Source organism: Mustelus asterias, chromosome 9, assembly GCF_964213995.1.
Source record: "Mustelus asterias chromosome 9, sMusAst1.hap1.1, whole genome shotgun sequence".
In the NCBI taxonomy this organism is placed as follows: Eukaryota; Metazoa; Chordata; class Chondrichthyes; order Carcharhiniformes; family Triakidae; genus Mustelus; species Mustelus asterias.
Genome location: NC_135809.1, coordinates 107,656,870 through 107,674,599, shown reverse-complemented (window position 1 = coordinate 107,674,599; position 17,730 = coordinate 107,656,870). Strand labels below are relative to the sequence as shown.

Sequence of the window (17,730 nt, the reverse complement as noted above, 5' to 3'; positions counted from 1 at the left end):
ATCCCTCTCTGTTTGCAAAGAGTGAGAGATAAAACACTAAGAAAGACATACTGGTAGAGATGGGTTTTTAAATAGAAAGCTGGGGAGGGGGTCGGAGGGGCAGAGGTCGAGTGATGACTGGAAATGCTTGTGGGAAGTTAGAAGTCATTGCATGTAAGTCCAGTAAAACAACCTACTGATCTAAGGAAGCATGGCATGTTCTCTATTTTGTTACATTCATTGAATCCCTACAGTGCAGAAGATGGCCATTTGGCCCATCGAGCCTACACCGACGCTAATCCCCCTGATACTATGGGCCAATTTAGCATGGCTAATCAACCTAACCTGCACATTTTTCGAGTGTGGGAGGAAACTGAAGCATCTGGAGGAAACCCATGCAGACACTGGGAGAACATGCAAACTGCACACAAACAGTCACCCAAGGCCAGAATTGAACCCGGGTCCCTGATGCTGTGATTACATGAAGATATCCTGTTTGTAATGCACCCATTCAGTCACTCTGTATTTTGATGCACTGTAAATAAAACAGTTTAACAGCTTGTCCCAAGCTTTGTCTTACCAATGCCTGCTCAGTCCATTGGAGAGATTGAATAACCACAGGAGGAAGACATGAATATCCAATTTGGATCATATAGGGTTACTTTTGTTGCTCTATCATAGTTAATGGGTTAATTTCTTGTTCTGGCCACTTTAGGGAGTGACTGATGCCTGTGCAGTTAAGACAATACTCACATTGGTCCCACTGCTTTTATATGTTATCTTATTAATTGTTTGTTTCCAGGATTTTTCTTTTTAAAATTGATATCACTTGATATTAAGAACTGTATTCAGGCCAAAGAGAGAAGGAATTTGTTTTATTTGAGTAGATTTCATCATTGCTATATTGGAATCACGTTAGCAGAGCATGATATGGGTGGTCATCAGGATGTATAAAATTATGAGAGGCATAGATAGAATAGACAAGAAGAAACTTTACCCCTTGGTGTCGGGATCAATGGCTAGAGGACATCGGTTTAAGGTAAAAGGCAGAGATTCCAAGGGGATGTGAGGAAAAATCTTTTCACCCCAAGAGTGGTGTGAGTCTGGAACTCACTGCCTGAAAGGGCGGTGGAGGCAGAGACCTTCATAACATTTAAGAAATATTTAGCGTGCACTTAAGATGCCAAGGCATACAGAACTATGGACCAAGTGCTGGAAAATGGGATTAGAATAGTTAGATGGTTTGTCTTTGACCGGTGCAGATGCAATGGGTTGAAGGGCCTTTATTTGTGCTGTAAACCTTTATGACTCCATGACTTGTTGTGAAAACAAAGAACAGTACATCATAGGAACAGGCCCTTCAGCCCACCAAGTCTGTGCCTCTCTAATCTAATATTTTCTTACCTTTATGTAGTCCACATCCCTCTATTCCCTGCCTATTCATGTATCTATCCAGATGCCACTTGAATGTTGTTATAGAATCTGCTTCCACCAGCTCCTCCGACAGCGCGTCCCAGGCATTCACCACCCTCTGTGTGAAAACCTTGCCCCTTACATCACTTTTAAACTTTTCCCCTCTCACTCTCGATCTATGCCCCCAAGTAACTGATTCTTCAACCCTGGGAAAAAGACTCTGACTACCCACTTTATCCAAGCCTGTCATAATCTTGTAAACCTCTATCAGGTCGCCCCTCATCCTCCGATGCTCCAATGAAAACAATCCAAGTTTGTTCAACCTTTCTTCGTAGTCCATATCTTCCATGTCCAGGCAAATCTCTTCTGCACCCTTTCCAATGCATCAACATACGCTTGCCATATGTGGGGAATTGACCGATTGGCTGCATTCAATGTTGATCCAGTGAAGAAATGAATCTGGGATTTGGGATTGCAAAAAGGACTCTTGCGGTTTAAAAACTCTTCCTCTGAAACGCTAACCTCACAACAGAAGGTGATTATTTACCTTTATCTAATTGGTAAGTTAAACAAATGTCATACAAGATCATGGAAGTCAATTTTCCATTTCTTCCCAGTTACTTTGTAATGGTGATCAAAATGTGTCGAACGTCTTGATTCAAGAACTTGCCTAGCGTGGCAAAAACAGAATGTTTTATAAAATGTTCTTGTAACTTATGGGTGGCACAATGGTTAGCACTGCTGCCTCACTGTCTGGGTGGAGTTTGCATATTCTCCCCGTGCGTGTGTGGGTTTCCTCCGGGTGCTCCGGTTTCCTCCCACAGTCCAAAGATGTGCGGGTTAGGTTGATTGGCCATGATAAATTGCCCCTTAGTGTCAGGGGTGTTAGCAGGGTTGTGGGGTTAGGATCTCCGTGGGATTGTTGTCGGTGCAGGCTCGATGGGCCAAATGGCCTCCTTCTGCACTGTAGATTCTATGATTCTGACTGTTAACATTTTAATCTCTTGATCTGTTTATGAAATAAGTCATCAAGGATGATACAACTTGCTTAACAGTATACAAGTGATTAAAATATATCTATTTTTCTAATCCAACAACTGATTGGTTGCAGCAGTTTGTGAGAATCCTGCCCACTAAACAGCAAAGCTGTCTAGCAACCCAGTAAGCAACATTTCTATATTCTGTAGCTGTGCCGTCATTAGGAATATGCCTGGGGTTTCACATCAGGGGTTTCTATCTCTAGCAGTTCAGCATTTAACACACATATGCACCTGACCATCTTCTACCATCACATTATATCTATCATGAGTCAAGAGTTGTGTTGCATGACCCCAAGGTATAGCACGATACCCTTTCAAGCTTTCCAATGGACTGAAAAGTTGTTGTATTACTGCTTGCAGTCTCCTTATTCTTTGAGCAGAATTGTTTGTGTATTACCTGTCAGTCAAAATTAATGTTCACCTGCCACATTGTTAAAATAAGATGAAGTGGCAGTTTCCCTTTACATTCAAGTATCTAAAAATGTATTTTAGTTGTGGGGATTCTGTAAGAGCAGCGTGAGTGAAAGTCCTCTGCTATTTTGGTGAAAGTGTTGACCCACTTGAAATAAATGGAAATCCATTACATTCTTGACAAAGACACTGTTGCTAAATTAGAATTGTTGAATGAAACAGGGTGACTTTTGAATCATGAGAATTACAACTATTGTGTGCAGGCAGCTACAGGTATACACACCAAACATGTGCGGAAGGGGAGTTTGCCGACATAACGAGATTGCCGCCCATGGACGCCAATACCGTTATGGCCTCAAACTCTCTCTTGAGGGTATTAATGAGATTTGTGCCATGGAGATCCCAAAATGAGATCTTCCCCGCCCCCTGCCAGTGATGTAATCAAGTTCATGCCCAAAAGGGACGTGAAGCTGATAGCCATGAATTTGAATAGATTTACATATTCTTAAATGGCTTAATGCCATTGCTTCCAGGGGTGTCAGATGTTACCCTCCCCACCTGCTGGCGTGATGCCATGCTGGCCGGAATCACTTCTGATCTCCTGCAGTCGAGATGACCCCACTGGGGGTGTAGAGGACAGTGTAGCCCTCGGGTGGTCAGGGTCATTGCTAGGTAGTGTCCTGGCACTGCCCCCTGGCACTTGCAGGTAGGCACTACTGGGCCACTGCCATGTTGGCACTGTCAAAGGGAAGGTCTGGGGGGGGTGGAACAAGGGGCAGGGCCTCTATTAAATGCCAACAGGGGCCTCATTATATGGCAGGGGGGATGCTGGTGATGGCTGGGGGGAGGGAGTTGTGTCTCCATAGCGGTGAGGGGGAGCTATGATGCCCTGATGTTGGGGATGACAGAGCAGGGAGGTCATGCCTCCATAGGAAGGGGTCTCTGATGCCTTGATGCTGGTGGGGGTGCGGCGGGGTGGGGGGGGGGGGGGGGGGGAGCGGTTAAGGGTTTGGTTGCCCTCCTGTGTTTGAGGGTTGGGAGTGTTTATCGTTGGCTGCCAGGAGTCCCAATGTCCATTTGTGGCTGGGGGAGGGGCGGGGGGAGGATTTGCCGTGGGGGAGCAAGGACGTATTTAACATTAAGTTGAGATCGGTGCCCTTTAAAAGTGGTACCCAATCTCTGTGAAGCCGGGCTTGCTGTCATGTTTAGGCCTCACCCCTCAAGAATGATGACAAAAATTCACCCCTGAAAACCACTGCTCCTTTTCATCCACCTCCCCTCTCCCCATTTTCAGGCCCAGCAAAGGAAAGATTTGACCTTAATTTTCACCAGTCCAACATTAGATAAGTGAATGCACCACACAGGAATTATTAAAGATCCATCAGTAGGTTGTGTAACATGCAGATAAAGCTGTGTTATTGTTTGAAGTTGAGTTTTGAAGAAATATTTAGAGTTGGCAATTGTGTGTTATGATACTGCATATAGTCAACCCACTCATTATATGCAGACTCAACACCTAAGATAAATAAAATGGAGATTAGGCAATAAATTTAATTAAAATCTTACAGATTCCTTTTCTATTATAGATTTTTTTTTTAAGATGAAGGATTTATTTTTCTTAGCCTGTTTTAATGAATGGTACATTTTTGATCTCCACATCCATGACAGTGTTCTTTGGCTTCATCAGATGAGCTCAGTGCAGTGTGGACTATTCCATATCCTTTTCAAGCAACCATAGAATCATAGAATAATTATAATACAGAAGGAGGCCACTTGGCCCATCATGTCCATACTGACTCTCTGTAAGAGCAACTCAACTAGTCTCTCACCCTTTCCCAGTAGCCCCGCAAGTCTTCAGCTACTTATCCAATTATCTTTTGACAAGCCATGATTTTGTTTGCCTCCACTGCCCTCTCGGGCAGTGTATTCCCGATCCTACCCCATCACTGTGTAAAAATGTTTTCCCTCATGTCACTATTGGTTCTTTTGCCACTCACCTTAAATTGCTGACCTCTGGCTCTTGACCCTTCTTCATATCCGTTCCGTCTCGAGTATTCAATTTACTTTTTTAAAAAAAGAGCATCTTCAAATTTGCGCTGTTATTTATCTGACTGTAGTCCTTCTGAATAAAATTGTCCAATTAGTAACAATTGCTGGGGTTATACGGCCTCTGATCAGCCCATGCGCATTTTATCTCTTTTAGACCTTAGGAATGGAGCTGAATCCAAGTTGCCACTTGGGCTTGTAGTTTTTTGCTTTTAATGAAAACCATTTGAATTGACTTTTATTTCGATGATTAGAACACTCGGCAGGCTTATTAGTACACCAATGTTGCCATGAACCTTTAATGTTCATCTCTACTGTGAACTGGAGGCTTACTGTGCCTGTAAGCACGGAGACTTTCCATATGCAGACTTCCCTTTATGACACTCTTCTCATTACTTGATTAGAATGATGCCGAAGAGCAGCTTTAATGGAGATAAAAAGCTCGTCTAGATGGTAAACCTGAAGTTTGTACAGTTATGAGGAGCGCAGTTTGGTGTTTCTGATCAGCATCTTGCTGTTGCCCATGGACAATCATTGATCTTCCAGCACAGAAGAAGGCAATTAGGCCCATCATGCCTGTCCCTGCCCTCTGAAAGAGCTATCCAATTAGTTCCACTCTGCCGCTCTTTCCTTATCATCCTTCAATCACCTATCGTACGGAAAGTGAAGCTAATCAGCTGAAGAGGTTATTGTAAGTGTAAAAAAGATAAAGTCACCATAGTCCCAGATGATCATCGGCTGCTTTCCCCTTTGAGAGAGAGAGATCTAACTGGTGGTGATTTAACCTGAGGCTCACCACACCTAAAGTTTTTAAAGTTTATTTATTAGTGTCACAAGTAGGCTTACATTAACACTGCAATGAAGTTACAGTGAAAATCCTCTAGTCGCCACATTCTGGCGACTGTTCGTGTACACCGAGGGAGAATTTAACATGGCCAATGCACCTAACCAGTATGTCTTTCAAACCTCAGGCGAGGGGCAAGGTTGAGAAGGTGGGCCTTAAGTGTATGAATCTAATCAAAGGCATTCCATTGAGGTTGTCACGTAGAGGTGTGACGCTTGTCGCCTCCAGCCTTGTAGTCGCTGACACATCGGAACTGCTGAATTGAAGTCATTGCTCTGTAACTCACTGTTAAGTATCCACTCTCCAATATGTATTCTCCATCATCCAGGAAACACAACTGTAAATTTTTGGTATTAAATATGAAAGACAATTGATCAGAGTATTTGCTCATTATAAATTATCTTATTTAGGTTCAAATTACTGCCGGTGTTCATCAGCTGTGATTTTTTTTTTCAATAGTCATGCATTTTTCAAAATATATTTATTTTGGAAGTCCATAATTAGATTAGTGAACCTCATATTAAGTTTTTAGCCCGTCTCATATTAATTTTTTTCCCCTGGAAGACAGAATCGCTGCGCTGTCTCCATAAATTGAGAATTGTACCAATAACTGTTAAATCCTCTCTGAAACACGGACTGCTTTGTAAAACTGCTATTTAAATTGGGATTAGCTTAATTATTTTATCTTGCACCTGATATTTCAAGCACTTCATTCACTGAAATATTCATGAAAACATGTGACAGATTTGTAAATTTTGTCTTTAACAGTTATACACTGCTTTATGAGCGTTTTAATCAGGCTGTACTTGCTTGAAGAAACCATACGAGGAAGTTAATGATTTTGCTAATTTGAAAAATGCTGGTATGATTACCTAAGGTTAACTGATTTGTGCATTTTACAGAATACAGTATAAAGTAAATTTACTCTGCAGCAAGCAATCGAAGAGAAGAACCTCTGTTCTTATTTCTCTAGTTGCGTTTGCTGTTTTCTTCCTTCGTTTCTTCATCTCTCTAATTCCCTTCTTTCTCTTATTTCTTTTCTTTCTAGTATTCATCCTTGTCGTTTCTTATTCCCCGGGTTCCTTTTCAATCCCCTTTTTTGTGTTTTCTCTTCTTTATCATTCACATCCTCTTCTTTCTTTAGGTCCTCTTATTTTCATCAGCTGTGTTCATTTTTTTTAAAAAAGAAGTTTTTCGCACCGCGTCTGATACCCCGACCCGAACGAACATCCTTTCGTTCGAAGAACAAACTGTTGATCCTTTATGTACTGGAGCCAGTAGTTTGCCTCAGAAGCATTATGCGTAATGAAAGAGGTCAGGTAGACTAGACAAGGTGTCAGCTCTTCAGCAAAGTAATACAACCCCAACTGGGACCTGGCAGAGATCCTGTGCACAGTGGATATTGTGATTCAATCAGTCCCAGCACTTGAAGTGAAACCCACTGAGAGTGTGCACCTGGCAAGATTGAAGTGAAAAACAAGGAAGGGCTTTTTGAAAATGTTTTCTAATGCATCTTGATGAGATTTGGGTCAATTCGTTACTATCTTAATTGCATCCAGGTCAGATCAAATTGATCCTGGGACACAATTTCTGTCCATTCTGGACAAATGTAGCACTGTGTATTGTGACAAATAACATGCCAAACCATCTGAAAAGATTATTAAACTGTTAAGAAAACTTGAGTCTGCTGCTACTGTGATGGTTCAATTGGTTAATGCACTATCCAGTGTAGCACTGAGCTGCACAAATCAGGCACAGATGCGACAATTGACCTCATATAAATGCCATCAATCAGTACTTGTCATGAACAATCAGTGTCTGCTTCTCTGCATTTGAAGACAAAAGCAACTCCTCCCCTTAGCATGATTTCCCCATCACTGGCGTTCTTCATTCCTCCCTTCAATATTGCTCCAAGTACCCCCACTGGTATCATTCCTGGTTTTTCCCCTCTTTATAGTGATCCTGGCTCTCCCCTTGGTGCCACTCCTCACTCCTGTCCTCCAGCGACATTCTCAGAATCTGCTCTTGGAGTTCGAATCGCAGAATGACAGGATTGTTATGGCGCTGAAGGAGGCCATTCAGCCCGTCATGTCTGCACTAATGCTGTCCGGATGAGCATTATAACTTAGTGCCATTCTCCTGCCTTTTCCCCGCAATCGCATTTGCTTCTTTTGCAAATCACTTTAAATCTGTGCCCTCTTGTTCTCAATCCTTTTACGAGCAGGAACAGTTTCTCCCTATCTACTCTGTCCAGCCTCCTCATGGTTTTAAACATTTCTATGAAATCTCATTTGAGCTGCTTTCTCTCCAAGGGGAACAGTCCCATTCTATCCACATTACTGAAGTTTCTCATCCCTGGAACCACTGAAGAGTATCTTCTGGGGAGAATGAGGTTGAAAAACGAACGCCAGCATGAGATTGCAAAGAGATGAAAAGTGGCTCCATGATCTGGGGGGAAGGAACACGAGGACAAGAATGTTACTGTGAGATGAGGGGAGAGAGGGAGAAAACTCGCTATAACTGGGTGTCAGGATTGAACAGTGTCTGCATAAATTGGTGTGGGGGAAGATGAATGTCTTCACGTCACTGTGCAAACTGCCTAAGGAAGTTAATATTTAGCAACAGAGGGTACCGACAAAATAGACAACAATTTCTGTGCAAGAAATTAAGGAAAATCCTTGCAATTTTTACCACAGCCTTCATATGAGCACATTCAGGAGAGGTGATGGGGGGACTTTTACAGTCGTTCACGCCAATGGGGTTTTCTGGTTCCACTGAAGTGAATGGAGATTTGGCTGAGTGCCAAATTCTCCATCCTCGTTTTCAGTGGCGGCGGTGCGTGAATGGCTGGAAAATTCTGGCCAGACATGTTTGATTCAGTGGAATGTTACACAGTGATTAGCACTGCTGCCTCACAGCGCCAGGGTTCTGGCTTCGATTCTCGGCTTGGGTCACTCTCTGTGCGCAGTTTGCACAGTCTCCCTGCGTCTACATTGGTTTTCTCCGGGTGCTCCGGTCTCCTCCCACAGCCCAAAGACATGCTGGTTAGATGTATTGGCCATGCTAAATTGTCCCTCAGTGTACCCGGACAGTGCCGGAATGTGGTGACTAGGGGATTTTCACAGTAACGTCATTGCAGTGTTAATGTAAGCCGACGTGTGACAAACTTTAACTTTTATTATTGGAAGTGTGTCTGTTTACACTGTCAATGTAGCCACATGTCTTAGCACAAAAATCAGGCTGGTTTTGAGTTGTTAAACATTTTGAGTTCATGTCAGCATTTACTGGATTTCCAGAATAATGGTGCTAGTCTTACTAAAGCAACAATCATCAATATATCCTGTTACTAAATGCAATTCAGTGACTACATCTGGACAAACATGTGTGTAGACACTGGGGAAGGTCAATATCAGGCTTGTGATGCTCACGTGGTCAAATAGCCTGCCAACACTAATTGAGATACATGGATGAGATAACCGAACCCAACCTCTGCAAGACTCGGCTCATTCAGAAGAAGAGGGCAGAAACATATGGAACCAACCATTAGGCCTGGGAACCAAAAAAAATAGAATCATTATTCTCGATCTCGAGTATAATTAAATCCAGTAACTAACTTAAAATGTTGTGCTTCTTTTCATTTACGTAGAAACTAAACTGGATCAAGCTGAACATTTCAGTCTCAGCATTTGAAATATTTTGGGTCAGTTTCAAGACCAAAGAAATGAATGATGGAATGGGTGGAGTTATTGAAATTACTTGTACAATTTCCCATTTAGATGAGTACAATTTTTTGCAAATTTAGCACACTAATTATTGGTCAATATCAGTAGCATTGAAAAATAAAGAACATGTTTTTGGAGCTCAAAGTGCTGGGGGTATTTGGGGCACAGGAGTACACACACACACATACTAGGAACTCTCACACACACACTCTGTAGTAACTCTTTCACACACACTATAGTAACACACACACACCATAGTAGCTCACCCACACAAACACACCATAGTAACTCTCATACACACACTCTGTAGTAACTCTCACCCACACACACCATAGTAACTTATTTCAGACCTTAAAAGACTCCTTGCTTAAACTCCCTGTTAATTGATTCTGTAAATTGACTACAACTCCAGAACCATGTTTGGGTGAACAGATATAGAGTCATTTTTATGCATGTATGCTCACATGTCTGAATGTACGAGGTTATGTTTTTCACTAAGAAGAAGGCTATGTAACAGTGTGTGTATCTGATAATCAAATCCAGCTTTTCCCCATTAGAGCTTTAAGTGATTGAGTCTCTGGTTTTCACTTTGCTGGTGCACCCTACTGTTTTCCAGCATTTTGAGGGAGTCATATAATCCCTGGTGATTATATCACTGACATCAAACAGCCCTCTGGAATATGACTTTCCATCACAGACCACTCTACTTGCCTTGTGTCCAACAGTAGAGAATGAACTGGTCCACTAATTTGCAGAGCCTGACTCCAAGGGTTGAAGAATGTGTGCTGATATATCATTGCCAACATTCTTTTCTATATGGTTAAAATTTAAGTTAGCTACTCTGATGTTCTTATTCTAATAATCGTTTGAGATTGTGACTATTGTGAGAACATAATCTCCACTGGTGACATGATGGCACTTTAATGTGAAAGGTTACTGGTGGGACCCCCCCCCCCCCCCGCAACCACCACCCCCAACTACTGTTTGTCCTAATGTTGCCTAAAGTTTCACAGATGCTTGCAGGTCTTTAGAACATTATCCAGGCAACCATTTCTCATGTGTATCCAGATTGTAACTGTAGGCAATTTAGACTCTTGTAGAAAATCAGGCCTGATTGAGTCCTCATCTGACATTTACTCATATATACCATTCAAAAGGAGTCACTAAAAACAGAACAGGAGCAGGAAGTCTGACAATTTATTTCTTCCTCTACCTGACTCAGTGACTGAGCCAGAGGGGGCTCCAGTCTATATCTATCAAACAGGTGAGAGCGAATCTGTGATAGGGTGGGTTATGCCCATCTTACCAAAGGTACTTCCAGAATGAAGAGTCAGACGATCTATGGATAAAGTCCAGTTCCCCTTTGATAGAGAAAAAGGAATCTTAAGGGTGAATCACCTTAAACAGACAGTGCATCTCTTAGTGCCTGTTTATGTAGGGTGGCACAGTGGTTAGCGCTGCTGCCTCACAGCGCCAGGGACCCAGGTTCGATTCCTGGCTTGGGTCATTGTCTGTGTGGAGTCTGCATGTTCTCCCTGTGTCTGCGTGGGTTTCCACTTGGCGCTCCAGTTTCCTCCCACAGTCCAAAAGACCTGCTGGTTAGGTGCATTGGCCATGCTAAATTCACCCTCAGTGTACCCAAACAGGTGCTGGAATGTGACGACCAGGGGATTTTCACAATAACTTCATTGCAGTGTAAATGTAGGCCTACTTGTGATGCAAATAAATAAACTCATAACTTAACACGGACATTAATAAATGCAAGGAAGTACTTTGTCTGCCCGCCCTCACAGCCAGTAAATGGTGTGGTGGATGTGGGATGTGTTTTTCATCAGCTTGTCAATTTTGGACTATAATGCAATGCGAAGGCCCTTCAATCCCTTGTGGAATGTGCACATGCTGCGCACACCCAAGCTCTTTGGAGTGGCTTTCATTGTGGAGCTGGCAAATTCTGTGGGATCCTCGATTTTTGACTCTCTTTAAGTTTTTCACTAATTTAGGGATGACTAGTATTGCTGCCAGAATCAAAGTGTTGCCAGATGGAAAGCGTAATAAGTTCCATTCCCCAGTAGTGAATTAACCCTCACCCTGATGAGTGACAGATTATGTTGGCTCGCATACAGTTAATGCTCATTTTTTAGCTACGGTTTTTATCCCCCGCCCCCCCCCCCCCTCTCCAATTTTCTCTTTGGAAGGCATTGACTCATGCTAGGTTCCACCGGGATGAAATGTGCTCAAGCACCTCGCCCAAATTGTCATTCTTCATATATGGGCTTGTCCACATTTACTATGAGGCCATTGTGGATGTATTCAATCTTTTACTCAGCAGATGCCCACACACAGGCATTTTCCATTGAAGGTCACAGAATAGCAATCAGGAAGAGGAAGCTTCACTGATTTTTGACTCTCTTCTTGAGCCAGAGGTCCATAGGCCTATTTCAGTTTCCCGATCGCTGCCTCATTTGAGATCCTAAAGGAGGAGATCTCCTGGTTTGTGAGGCTTTTGAACACTCCTGAAAGTATGGGTTCACAGTAAGAATTCTGCTTACTTGACTAAGTCTCGATACTCTATCCTTGAAAATCTATCAGGGATGGTTCGGAGGTAGAGAGTTACCACAGTGTAGTGAGAACAGTTGAAGTGTCCTATTGAATCTATCATTGAAAAATTCCTGCATATGATAACATTTATGGAGGGTCGGGGGAACAATACATGCTTGAGTCTGAACAGAATAATTATTAATCTGCCACCAGGCAGCACGGTGGCACAGTGGTTAGCACTACTTCCTCACAGCGCCAGGTACCTGTGTTCGATTCCTGGCTTGGCTCACTGTGTGGTGTTTGCACATTCTCCCCTTGTCTGCGTGGGTTTCCTCCAGGTGCTCTGGTTTCCTCCCACAGTCCAAAGAAGTGTGGGTTAGGTGGATTGGCCATGCTAAATTGCCCCTTTACTGTCAGGGGGACTAGCTAGGGTAAATGCATGGGGTTATGGGGATAGGGCCTGGGTGGGATTGTGGTTGGTGCAGACTCGATGGGCTGAATGGCCTCCTTCTTCACTGTAGGATTCTATGATTCTATCCAATTATGTGAAAAAAGGCATCTTTCAATAAATATAGTGAGTGCAAAATGTTCCTTATGCTTTTCTTTAATACTGATAAGTCCTAATCCTTTTCTGCATGGGGAATGCAAACTGATACACTCCTGGCTCTAGTGCTATGTTTCCCAGTTTGTTATAATCATTAATTGGCTGAGGGCACTTGAATACAACAAAAGCTATGGGCCCTGCATAGCTTCCAGGTCTAGTACTGAGGACCTATGCCCCAAAATTAGCTGTGCCATTAGCCAAGCTGTTCCAGTACAGCTACAACACTGGCATCGACCTGACAATGTGGAAAATGCTTAAGGTATGCCCTGTTCATAAAAATCAGGACAAATCCAATCAAGTCACTGGTCAAACATCAGCAAACTGATGGAATTTGTTGTCCACATCTCAAGTGTCGTGCACAGTATTGGACTCCTTACTTAAATAACTGTTAATATGTTAGAAGTTGTTCAGAGAAGATCTTCCTGGAATGGGTGGGTTGTCCAATGAGGAAAGGTTGGAGAGATTAGGCTTGGAGTTCAGGAAGAGTAGGAGGTAACTTGACTAAAGATCCTGAGGGATCTTGATAGGGTGGATATGGAGAGGATGTTTCCTCTTGTGGGAGAATCTAGAACTATGTGTCACTGTTTAAAAATAAGGTGGTCACGGGGATGAAGAGAATTTTTTTCTCTGAGGGTTGTGAGTCTTTGGAACTTTTTTCCTCAAAAGGCAGTGGAAGCAGAGTCTTCGATTATTTTTAAGGCAGAGCGAGCTACGTTCTTGATTAACAAGCAGGGGTAGGTAGCAATGTGGGGTTGAGGTTACAATCAGATCAGCCATAATCTTACTGAATGGCAGAGCAGGTTTGAAGGGCTGATTGGCCTACTGCTGCTACTAATTCGTATGTTTGTTTGTTCATGTGACTGTATGTATGTCCAGATTGATATGTTAAAAGTAGTCTTTTATGTTGAGTTTTATATTTATTCACCTTATCCAAAATCAATTGTTACAAATTAGCTGGAAAACAAATGAGACAGTCACAGAGTGGTGGGTGACACATGCTCCACCTTGTTGTATTCCTGGACTGGAATTTTCCCACCCCACCCGCCACAAGAATCATGGAAGGCAGGGGGCGGATAATACAAAGGTGCGTTGACCTTGGGCGGGATTTCCGGTTTTGGGGCGAGTGCAGCCGGAAAATCCCACCCCTGATTTGAGGAATGCTATTGTAAGGGAGGAGTTGGAAACTGGGAGGTTGGGGGGGGGGGGGGGGGGGGGGGCGCAGAGAAACAAAACTGGAGACCTGATCCCCAAATAGCTTTGATGCAATTCTAAACCGCAGAGTGGTGAATCTGTGGAACTCTTTGCCACAGAAGGCTGTGGAGGCCAGGTCATTGAGTGTCTTTAAGACAGAGATAGATAGGTTCTTGATTAATAAGGGGATCAGGGGTTATGGGGAAAAGGCAGGAGAATGGGGATGAGAAAAATATCAGCCATGATTGAATGGCAGAGCGGACCCGATGGGCCGAGTGGTCTAATTCTGCTCCTATGTCTCATATCTTATGGTCTTATAAAGCCTGGCTCTAAAAGATATCAGTGAATGTCTGGAAACGGATTGCCAACCTGTTGTTAAAAACTGTGGTTGATGCTTTTTCTGGAAAAACCAGGGGGAAAACATGGAGAAATTACTGCTAGTTTTGAATAATCTCCACCTTCCATTTTCAATATGTCGGAGTTCACGATGTTTAACATTCACTCTTGCATAAAACCAGCAGGCTGTAAACATGCCTCCCAGAAATACTTGCTGGCTTCTGACTGGAGATTGAGTTTGGGGGGTGGTTCTGCTCTCAGGAGGAGGGTAGGAAAAGGACCAGTTTTTGATTTGATTTATTATTGTCACATGTATTAACATACAGTGAAAAATATTGTTTCTTGCGCGCTATACAGACAAAACGCGCTATTCATAGAGAAGGAAATGAGAGAGTGCGGAATCTAGTGTTACAGTCATAGCTCGGCTGTAGAAAAAGATCAACTTAATGCGAGGTAAGTCCATTCAAAAGTCTGACAGGAGCAGGGAAGAAGCTGTTCTTGAGTTGGTTGGTACGTGACCTCAGACTTTTATATCTTTTTCCTGAAGGAAGAAGGTGGAAGAGAGAATGTCTGGGGTGCGTGGAGTCCTTGATTATGCTGGCTGCTTTGCCGAGGCAGCGGGATGTGTAGACAGAGACAATGGATGGGAGGCTGGTTTGCGTGATGTGTGGAAGTGTTGTGTGGCAGTGGACCAGATTGATTTTTGTGGAGCGTGGAGAAACATTTCCACAAGTAATCAATGAAACCTTATCAGCTGGGCTCCTCTTCAACTGGACTGGCAGCTGATGCTGATGGAGTGTGTCTGGGATTGGGGCATTGCCAGAGCAATTGATGTAAGGTGTTTATTGATTACTGAGATAGGCTACCAAATTGCTTAGTGCACACCTTGACTATTATTGCCCCAATTTGGCAGTGATCTAAACATAAAGCTTGATTCAGACTGGTGCTCCTGCCATCCAAAGGTAGGCCATTGGTTTGATAGGAATGTCTGTAACAGCAGCCAAAAAGAGTGATTTCCCAACATTTTTGCAGTGCCACAATTCTGTTTGTCAATTGGAAAACTTCAAGATTCCTCTCATGTCTCCAGTTTTGTGAGAATCCCAGAATTGACCATGCTTCCTACCTTAGAAATAATTATTCTGTGTTCACATCTTAACCATATTGGTAAATCAATGCATTTTGAAAACTTAAATTATTTGCTCAAAATGTTAAAGCATCCTTACTGTTCGCATTGAATCCGTGCCCTTCTTTATGTTCAACAGCAAAATGTCTTCCAAGCAAGCCACCTCTCCGTATGCTTCTTCTGCTGATGGAGAGGAAGCAATGGTCCAGGAACGATTGGTACGGGAGAGGGAAAGGGAGGAGCTCAATGACCAGCACACAGCCGCACACCTGCCCCTGCATACGTTAGTAATCAACAAACCTCACCCTGAGGAGCTACCACCGGTTGTCGGCAACCTCCAGCCAGACAGTGATTGGGAAAACATGGCTACTACCCAGCACAGAGCGGTAAGTACACAGCCCAAATGATCCTTCAATTTCAGTATCTTTTTCATCTACTAAGGTTGAGTCTTTGTGTTTCCCAGGCTCTGACTTTTCACCTCATCGTCTGCATGTGCAGTCATATGTCCTAACAGCCAAATGAATATTATCTATGCCATGTGCTGTGGGACAACTGGCTCCAGGATGAATCTTCACTTTTTGCCACCAAAGGACAATGGATGACAGTGGAGATTGTCCCAGCATATCTTTCTTATCCAATACTTATAGAAATAACTATTGGGCATATGTCATAAAATGGGGCGCAGACCATTACTACTTGTTTTCTGCCCATCAGTAAAAGCCAAAATTCACCCTTCTGCATTGTCAAAATTGATTCTCTGATGGCGAGAAGAGTTTTCTTCCTATTTTTCTACCCTTTCCTTCTGTCAAAGGGTGTCAGCAGCCTGGCATACCTCATTCAGGTAGTGGTTGATCACGGTTGGTATCTAAGCCTGGCAGGTGTGTCCGTAGGAGAACATTATGCACGGAATAACACACACGTAGATCTCTCCCTCCCCAAGCATTTCGCTTTCTGAACTATTGGGAAAGATATTTTATCTCTGAAGTGTGTACCCGTCTAAAGATACATTTTATTCATAATCTGCCTATTAATGAAGAAAAAAAATTGGAACTGATCTAAAGTTTTCACTATAATCTGCTAAAGGACCCCTCCCTTCATTCAGATGATACACTTGAATGAGTTATTGGTGATGAACACCCAGGAGATTTTGACTTCAGAACTTGCAAAGTCAAAGACGAGGAAAGGTTTAGGGAACAGAAAACTTCATAATTGCTAGCCTGATGGATCTTCCATTTCTTCTCTTCCCCCTGTATATTTGCTTCTGAGGTCTTGTTTGCCTTTAATAGCTGAACCAAGGCAGGGAATGAAGGAATCAAGTATTTCTTTGCACAGCATGAAACACAGAGCACTTTGATGATCAAGTCTGACCATAATGCTGAGATTTTATTTACATATTTAAAGAAAACATTAAGACTGAGTGTGACAGTTTATATTCAGTTATCCAAACGTTGTTTCATAAAGTAAATTATAGCTTTCCATAGACATTAGACAAACCTAAATTACCCAAGTTTGAAGTGTGTAACCCTACACTTTAGACAGAGCCAAACCCGAGATTTTCTGATATTTACTGACTGTCTCCTTAATACCACAGTGAGCAGAAACCATTACAAAATGAGTCGTGGAGGTAGTTTTATGTATTTTGTTACTTAACTCATAAATTAAACTTTTCCCCAGTTGGTGATTTCGCATCCCTGCTTCTCTATCTTTTTTTCTAAGTGAAAAGAATTGTCCCAAGTTCGCTGTTGATTCCCAGACGAAGGCCGGAATGTTACCACCGTTCACGACGGCGGAATTTCCCCATCCCACTGCAGTGACAGGAGATTTGGCTGGGCACCAAATTCTCTGACCTCGCCGTGTCTAGTAATCTGGAGGCCCGGGGTAACGCTCTGAGGACTTGAGTTCAAATCCCACCACAGCAGAAAGTGAAATTGGAATTCAATAAAAATCAGAAATTAAAACCCAATGATGATCATGAAACCATTGTCGATTGTTGTAGAAGGTCATTCATGTCAATTTGGAAGGAAACCTGCTGTCCTTCCCTAATCTGGCCTATATGTGACTCCAGATCCACAGCAATGTGGTTGATTCTTAAAGTACCCTCATGAATGGCCAATAAATGCTGGCCCAGCCAGCGAAGCCCACATCCCATGAATTAATAAAAGAAAAATTCTTCACAACCTCCAGTACTAATTCTGACTGTTATGTGCTCGCTTATTTACTCCCTTGCCTTTCTCATTTTGGTGTGCCAAATTTTATCTGTTCCTGGGATTTACACCTTGTGATGTCTTACTATGATAAACATGATGTGGAGATGCCGGCGTTGGACTGGGGGAAACACAGTAAGGAGCCTAACAACACTAGGTTAAAGTCCAACAGGTTTATTTGGTAGCAAACGCCACTAGCTTTTGGAGCGCTGCTCCTTCTGCTGGACTTGCAGAATCTCACTGGCTGTCCTGTCTGGAGACAATACACACATCTTTTTA

At 42.8% G+C, this 17,730-nt stretch overlaps 1 protein-coding gene across 19 annotated transcripts in view; it reads left to right on the top strand.

Moving 5' to 3' along the window:
- The window catches only part of sox6 (SRY-box transcription factor 6), a 636,409-nt gene that overhangs the window by 245,700 nt on the left and 372,979 nt on the right, over positions 1-17,730 (top strand). For all 19 annotated transcript variants that reach the window (XM_078220783.1, XM_078220782.1, XM_078220770.1 and 16 more), the window contains one exon: positions 15,387-15,633. In XM_078220783.1, coding sequence (XP_078076909.1) covers positions 15,391-15,633 — 243 coding nt within the window. In that variant the 5' untranslated portion in view covers positions 15,387-15,390. The remainder of the gene's footprint in view (positions 1-15,386; positions 15,634-17,730) is intronic.